The 8,328-nt window shown below is 51.5% G+C and overlaps 1 protein-coding gene across 1 annotated transcript in view; it reads left to right on the top strand.

Annotated features, from left to right (window-relative positions):
* Positions 1–5,292: 5,292 nt before the first annotated feature.
* Positions 5,293–8,328, top strand: part of Cip4 (formin-binding protein 1-like Cip4) — a gene marked incomplete in the record, with an annotated part of 43,355 nt that continues 40,319 nt past the window's right edge. Inside the window, 1 exon segment of the mRNA XM_070131308.1 lies at positions 5,293–5,868. Coding sequence (XP_069987409.1) covers positions 5,812–5,868 — 57 coding nt within the window.

The following is an 8,328-nucleotide window of genomic DNA, read 5'->3' as shown; positions in this document are numbered from 1 at the left end:
GGTGGGGCGGGATGGAAGAGCGTGGCGGAGGGGCGGCCAGAGAGCAGCCCCGATCTAGTCGCAAGTTTCCTCCCGTATCGCTTCGGAGACGCAGGTGCGCGCTCGTGCGTCGGCAGGGTTTCCCTCCCCGTGCTCCGTGTCGGATAAGGTAGAGAGGGGTCGCAGCCCCCTGCCCTTTCCAGTCGCCTTTCTCCCTTCGTGGATTCGGATTCATTTGGCCACGGGAATGCGCGGGGGCCGCCCAGGTCTACCTGAAATAAACTCCGATTTTGAAAAGCGTTTGTGTTTAAGGGCCGAAAAGTGCACGCCTCCGTCTGGCGTAGAAGTATTGCGTGCTCGTCTTTGAGCTTCTGGAAGCGCAGCCGACAGGATAGCGAGTGATATTGCGCAGTGACGAGAGCGTAACGGCTGGAAGTGTAAACAGTGACGGAGTGATAACGCGCAGAAGTGACGTGTAAGCCTCTAGAGGCCGTGGAATGTCCCCCTGCGGGAAGCTCTCATGTGAGACCTGCAGCCCGCGGTCACGTGTGCCTAGGCCTTAGCGTCCCCTATAAGATCCCAGGGGAGGAAGCAGGCCTATCTGTGCTCAGGGGAGAGCTCATGGGCTCAAGGGCGGGAGGCAGGTTTGCCTGTACTTCTTGAAGATCCTGGAGGCCCAGAGCAGAGGGCAGATTTGATTGTGGCCAAGGGAGATCTTAACACCTGTTCGGAGGGAAAGGAGCAGGCCAGGGGTAGATCCAGGGGAAGGATCACCCCGGTTCATGAGAATCTCAAGGATCTGCACCTGGACGAGTGACACCCAGAAAAGGGAGCCGTGCCCAAGGGCGCTGCTGAAGACCCAAGCCAAGCGTTTTAGCCCCTTGTCGAAAGGAAGGGACAGGGAGATTGATGTCCAAAAAAGTGGCCATTAAGAAAACTTAGTTGAAGTTGGCAATGTCCACCTGTAACCTCGACAGTGTCCTCGTTGTTATGTGCAATGATTTTAAAGAGTCAAGTGTCCGGGAACAATGGTACGGCTAGAGGATGATTTGAAAATTTATTTAGAGCAATGAGAGAGGTATTGGGAGGGAGAAGGATAGGAAGAGGGAGAAGGAAAGGGAGAGGGAGAGGGAGAGGGAGAGGGAGAGGGAGAGGGAGAGGGAGAGGGAGAGGGAGAGGGAAAGAGAAAAGGAAAGAGAGAAAGAGAGGGAGAAGGAGAAGGAGAAGGAGAAGGAGAAGGAGAGTGGAGAGAGAAAAAAGGAAAGACGAAGACAAAGAATGGAGGGAAAATGCGACCGGAGAGTGAAAGGTAGAAAGGTAGACAGGAATCATCAATAGAAAGTAGACATTTTAAGATGCTGAGGAGGAAGAGGAGGTGGTGGCGGTGGGGGAGGACGGGATCGGGGGGTCGGGGGAAGGGGCAGGTCGGGGAGCGGGCAGGTAGGAGGGAGGCAGCTAGGATGGGTGGGAGGGAGGGCAGGGGGCATGTCTAACTGACAGTCTCCATAAAAGGCATTAGCGGATCACTGGCGCTGTCATAGCGATCGGGTTCGCGTGTCGTGGGCAGCGTGGTCGGCTCCACCTGCTTCTGCTGCTTGTGCCGCTTCTGCTGATCCCTCTGCTGCTGGGCGCTGGCCGAAAGGACTCAAAGTATTGCAATAAAATGCAGGGGCACAAGGGACGGCCAACATGCGTGTGTCTGTGGGCGGGGCGTGTGGATAGAACGGGGGGTGGGGGGTACAGTGGTCGGCAGGGACATTGGGAGAAGGGGGGGGGGTATCAGGCGAGGTGATGAAGGGGGGGGGGGTGAGGGCAGCAGCATACGAAGAAGGGGGAACAAGCAGGTATTTCCGACCTCGTGATCCGCTATGTTTAAGGCTGCGGGAGCCTGTTCGAGTGAGTGTGTGAATGAGTGGGTGAGGGAGGACTCGTTTGTTTGTGTGCGTGTGTGCTTGCTCGTGGCAATGTCCGTGTGCCCCTCATAAGTGTGTGTGCTTGGGGGTATTGTCCGTAGGAATTCGTTCCTTGGGTCAAGGGTCATTGAATATAGTTGGCACAGAATGTATATTGAATTGGTTGCTGTCCGGGGCGAGGTCGAAGGCGGCAGCGAGCCAAGGGAACTCCAGGTGGATTTCGGGTCTTCACTAACGCTTCCTTCCTCTTCATTCTTCGCTTCTTCCATTTCTTCTTTCTTCTCCTCCCTTTTCTTCGTTCTTCTTACTTGTTTCCTCTTCCAACGATTCTCATTCACTCTCTACCCCCTTTTCCACCTACTTTTTTTTCTCCTCCTCCTACTTTCATCATTATCCCCGTCGTTCCTTTCCTCTCAACCCCTTCTCTCCTATTCTCTCTTTTTTCACTCATCATTTTTCCTCCATCTCTTATCCCCCTTTCATCCCCCCCCCCTCCGCCCCTTAAGTGCATCGCGATCGCCGAGATTTCCCGGATGTCGTTGGCGCCGCGAGTGAGCTTCGAGCGCAGTTCATTTCGACACTTGTTGTGAAAGGAAGCGCGGGGAAAGGGAGGGTTTAATTTGAACCTTTGTGTTGATAGTAGGATTGTATTTGCTTGCGTATTGCTTGTTTGGAGTGTTTGAGAGTGATGTCTTTTAGAATTCAAAGTTAATTATTTTCTAGTTATTTTTATTTTTTTATTTTTTTATTTTTACGAAGGGGTTGTCCCAACAGCTTATGAAATAACATTGAGGTGTAGCTTATAGAAAAGGAAACTTATGGCTATGGATAATTATTATGTATTATGGATAAGGATTATTTGATTATTTGCCCAAAGGGTATGCCATGCCCAATACCGTAGGTCCAAAACTTGCAATAATGTTACGATGTCGTAGAAGCATTTTTTTTTATATGATTTGTTTATGTTCACTTTACGTTTCGTCTTTGTCTTATCTTTGTAATATCTCGTCGGACCGAATGTTTGTTTATATTTTGGGGAAAAAAAATGCGCGAAGCAGAATTCGTTTCGTGGAGAAACAACGTTCCACGGCCTCCTCTCCGAGTGAGGGCGGAGAGTGAGCGTGGAGGGCGAGGGCGGCGGCAGAGGCGCAAGAGAGCCCTCCAAACCAAATGGGTCGTGGCAGCTGGGGGAGGGGGTGGGCGGCGTGGGGTGGAGGGGGTGCGGGCTGGCGTAGGGCGTTTGGGGCAATCTTCTCATCTGTGCCATAAGAGTGCCATCATACTGTGCCGTGACTACTGTGCCTTACCCTCTCCCTCTCCCTTCCACCCTCCCCTACCCACACTGCCCAGCGCACACGTGCACACACACACACACACACACACACACACACACACACACACACACACACACACACACACACACACACACACACACACACACACTCTCTCTCTCTCTCACATACACACACACACACACGCACACACACACACCCTCACCCCCACCCACCCACACGCACACACACACACTCTCTCACTCTCTCACACTCTCTCTCTCTCTCTCTCTCTCTCTCTCTCTCTCTCTCTCTCTCTCTCTCACTCTCTCTCTCTCACTCCTCCCTCCTTCCTCCTCCCTCCCTCCCTCCCTCCCTCCCTCCCTCCTCCCTCCCCTCCCTCCCTCCTCCTCCCTCCCTCCCTCCCTCCCTCTCCCACTCCCTCTCTCTCACTTCCTGTCTCCCTCTCTTCCTCCCCCTCCCTCTTCCTCTCTCTCTCTCGTACCTAGAAACGCGCCCACAGGACGGCCTCGGAATAACGATGGGGAGGGGGGGGTCGACTCTTATACGGTTCACGAAATAACCTAAATTCTGGCGGGGAATTCATTTTCTCTCTCTCACACACACACACGCGCGCACTCTCTCTCTCTCTCCCTTTCTTTATTGCCTCCCCGCTTTCTTTTGTTTCACTCGCCCTTTTGCCCTCTTTATTCAATTCATTCGTCTTTATTCTTGATATATTCTCTCTCTCTCTCTCTCTCTCTCTCTCTCTCTCTCTCTCTCGCTCTCTCTCATCTCTCTCTCTCTCTCTCTCTCTCTCTCTCTCTCTCTCTCTCTCTCTCTCTCTCTCTCTCTCTCTCTCTCTCTCTTTCTCTTTCTCTTTCTCTCTCTCTTTCTCTCTTTCTTTCTCTCTTTCTTTCTCCCTTCCTTTCTCTCTTTCTTTCTCTCTTCCTTTCTTTCTTTCTCCCTTACCCTCCTTCTTTCTTTCTCAGTTCAATTTTAAGTCAAGAGATGTATTGATTGAACCAATCGAATGAAGGACAGATAAGCGAGAGGGGGAGATAACAGAACAAAAGAGGATTAAAAAGGTGGGGAAAAAGAGCACGAGCGGGAGGGAAAAGAGAGAAGAAAGGGAGGAAAACGAGTAAAAGAAGTATGAAGGATAGATGAAACGGGAGAGGAGATACTGAAGGGAAAATGGGAAATAGATTTGCCGAAGGAGATAAAGAGATGATAAACATAAAAAGGGAAGAGCGAGAGAGAAAGAGAAAGAGAAAAAAAAAATAAAAGATAGAGAGAGGAGAGGGTAAGGGAGGGAGGGAGGGAGGGAGCAGCTGTTCCTCCACACTTGGCCTACGACTGCGTTCCTTGGCTCGCCTTGGTAGTGCGACACTTGAGAGGCCGATATTATTTGGAGGAGGAGGAGGAGGAGAAGAAGGGGGAGGGAGGAGGAGAAGAAGAAGGGGGAGGGAGGAGGAGGAGAAGAAGGGGGAGGGAGGAGGAGGAGGAGGAGGGAGGGAGGAGGAGGAGGAGGAGGAGGAGGACATTTATTTATTTATTTACTATTTAATATTTATTATTTATTATATTTATTTTATTATTATTTATTAGAGGAAAGGAGAGAGGAGGATGTGAGGATGGGGGAGGGGAGGGGGAGGGGGAGGAGGGGGAAGGGGAGGGGAGGGGAGAATATGAGAAGGTGGTGGAAGGGAATTAAAGAGGGAGGGGGAGAACACGTGGAGGAGGAAGGAAAGTGAAAGGTAAAGAGGATATAAAAGAGAGAGAGAGATAAGGAAACGGGTGGAGGACGAAGAAAAGTGAAGGGGGTAGAGGGTATTAACAGAAGATGCGAAGAGAAGAGAACAAGTAGAGGAACGGGAAGACGTGGACGAGGATGGGGATAAGGATGAGGCGGTTATCAGGGAGCGATAGGAGCGGGGAGAGGGCGGGGCGGGCGGGCGGTTGGGCGGGCGGGCGAGGGAGCAACAGGCCTGGCTGAATATCGCGAGTGAGTCACCGATAAGAATTAATTTTGAAAGTAACGGATTGCATTCTTGCCGCGGCTTATTTGAGCCCTTCTTTGACGAGTTTGAAGTATTTTCATGGTTTCGTTTTTTTCTTTTCTCTAGTGAGTGAATAAATGACTTGGAATAAAGGTATACGAAGGAAAAGATAACGCAAAAAGGAAGGAGAAAAAAAAGTCGGAGAGGGAGAGAATCTAGCTTGTGATGCATGTCCCGATCGAGCGCTCGTTCCGGGCGTGACTAGAGAGAAGTGGAGTGACGCCATGGAGTAGAACGAGTGACGACGGAGAGAGAGAGAGAGAGTTAAAAAAAAAGTGGAATCAAGCAACAAGGAAGAATAAAGAAGAGGGACGAAGATTTGTGAAGATTTTCCTCAGTCCGAGAGAGCTGAGGAAGATCGAAGCGTTTTGAAAAGAGGAGGGAAAAAGAGACAAAAAAAAGATTGTGGATTTTCCTTCAGCCTGAAAAAATCTGAGGAAGATCGACTCTCTTTCCCCCTTCCCCGCCCACGAGACAGCAGGCGTGGGCGGCGCGTGTGTTTTCAAGAGTGTGTTCCGCTTTTGAGAGAGTGTTCCGCCTCTTAAGTGTGTTCTGCCTGTGCCAAGTTTACCGAGCTTTGCAAACATGGTGTACAGGTGCGAGGAGGTGCTGCTGTCCTACAACAAGTTCAATGAGACCAAGGTGAGTCTGCGGGCGGGCGCGCGAGTGAGTGAGTGTGTGTGTGTGAGTTTGTGTGTGTGACTGCGTGCGTGCGTGCGTGCGTGCGTGCGTGCGTGCGTGCGTGCGTGCGTGCGTGCGTGCGTGCGTGCGTGCGTGCGTGCGTGTGTGTGTGTGTGTGTGTGTGTGTGTGTGTGTGTGTGTGTGTGTGTGTGTGTGTGTGTGTGTGTGTGTGTGAGTGAGTGTGAGTTTTCGTGTTTGTGTGAGAGTGTGAGTTTTCGTGGTTGTGTGAGTTCGTGTGTTTGTGTGTTTAAATGTGTATGTACATGTGTATGTATATGTATAGGTATATGTGTGTGTGTGAAAGGAACACAATAGACTGCCTCTCCATGTCTGTGTGTCAGTGTGTGTCAGTCCGTGTGCATGTCGAGGCGACCGTGTAATCATTGTTTTTTTCTTCCATTCTCGAGTGCCACAGATGACCCCGGAGTCGCTGGGTCAGAGGTCAGAGTGGAAAGGGAGGGCGGTGCACACACGCACATATGCCCGTGTACGTTTTTATGTGATTTTTTTATTTTATTTGTTCACATAAATGCCATTTGCATCAATTAGTTTCCATAACACTTAAGAAGTAAACACATTGCTTTCGACCCCGCCCTCCCCCCTCTACCCCCTCCCCCGACACACTAAGCTACAAACAACGACGGCGAGGGTTTGCTCCAGAACCGCACTTTGGACACACTTAAGAATTGTAATAAACAAGCTTTTTAAGTGCCGTTGCTACTCAGCACGTGCACTGTGGGTGGAGTGTGCGTGTGGTAGGGGGTGTGGGGTGGGGAAGGGCGTGTGGTGGGGGGGCAGAGAGAGGGAGAGGAGGTGGAGGAGGGAGAGGGAGAGAGGGAGGCGACGGCATTGTGTTACAGGGACAAAAGGCGACGGTGGCTGTCGTGCACTTGCATTTTCTGACTGGGTGTCGCCTCGTCGTCGTCGGCGGCTGCGGTGGGGGCGAAGGCGGCGGCGCGGCGGTGGGGGGGGGGGGGACTCCGGCGTTATCTTTGGCAGTCTTGGATCGACTTTTGTTGCGACATTTTTTATTGTGGTGATAAGAAATAGTTGCGATAGAGAGAGACAGAGACAGACAGACAGATAGTGTAGCGGGAGGGAAGGGGATAAAGAAGGAGGAGAGAGGAGAGAAGAGAAAAGGCGAGAGAGGGGAGAGGCGAGAAAAGATGTTAGAAAGGAGAGAGAAGAGAAAAAAAATCGAAAAAATGGATTACGAGATGAGAGCAGAACAGAGTGGATGTGAGACGAAGGGAGGGGAAAGGGAGACGAGAGGAGAGAAAAACGCCGGGGAGGGGAGGGGGGTAAGATGGGAGTGTTGGAAGCATGTCGTCCTTGCCCCAGCGAGGCGGCGTCACGACTTCCTTCCCGGCGCCGTACTTTCTCAGGGGAAGGCGGGTCAGGTGGCGGATCAGTGTGGGAAGGATCAGGGAGGGAGAGGAGGAGAGGGAGTGGGAGAGAGGAAGAGGGAGGTAGAGGAGACCGACAGACAGACAGACAGACAGATAGACAGACAAACAGACGACAAACAGTGAGTGTGTGTGAAAGAGATGAGAGAGAGAGAGAGAGAGAGAGAGAGAGAGAGAGAGAGAGAGACAGAGAGAGAGAGAGGGACAGAAAGACAGACAGACAGACAGACAGACAGACAGACACAGACACAGGGGGGAGAAGAAAGAGAGAGGGGGAGAGAGATAGAGACAGAGACAGAGAAGAGAATGTGTTTTCGAGAGAATCAATGACGAAAGATGTGGGCAGACAGACAAGCAACTCTAATGACAAGTAAATCCAAAGGGTGAGTGTCGTAGGATTAATGTAGCAGATTCGACTAATTCATCGAGCAAGCTGTCAGATTTTTTCGAACATGTTCAAGAAGATGAATCAGATTGCGAAAGGGTGAACAATAATGCCAGAGAGCCCATTGTTGGAGAAAGGTCACTCCCACAGAACAACGGGGAATGGACTCGTGTGCTGACGGGGCCAAAATGGGTCTGGTAGAGAGAGGGAGGGAGGGAGGGAGAGAGGGAGAGAGAGAGAGGGAGGGGGAAGACAGACATACAGACAGAACTATAAGGCGGGGGCGAGCAAGGCAGAGGCCTAGCCAAGAAAGCGCGAGCCATCTCCTTCTGCCTGCGTTGATGTGCTTCAAGGGCTTTTAAACGCGATCCTTTTAAAGGCCGCCGGACCAGTAGCACGAGTTGTTGTAGTGCGGCGGCGTCAAGGGCGGAGTGAGCGTGCGGGCGGATGACGAAAAGCCTGGGCGGCGCGATGGTGAACGGACCCTATCACTTTTACGCTAACTTGGCGCGGCAGTCACGTTCCCCTTTCGTTTTTTCCACCGTGTTTGTTTGCAGTTGGTAATAAGTTTTTTTTTTCTTGCGGCGTAGGAAATTACGTTAGTGGAGTGTAGCTGGCTCGCAGGTGAAT

Source organism: Penaeus vannamei, chromosome 16, assembly GCF_042767895.1.
Source record: "Penaeus vannamei isolate JL-2024 chromosome 16, ASM4276789v1, whole genome shotgun sequence".
In the NCBI taxonomy this organism is placed as follows: domain Eukaryota; kingdom Metazoa; phylum Arthropoda; class Malacostraca; order Decapoda; family Penaeidae; genus Penaeus; species Penaeus vannamei.
The sequence above is the reverse complement of the archived record's forward strand: the minus strand, read 5'-3'. Positions and strand labels throughout refer to the sequence as shown.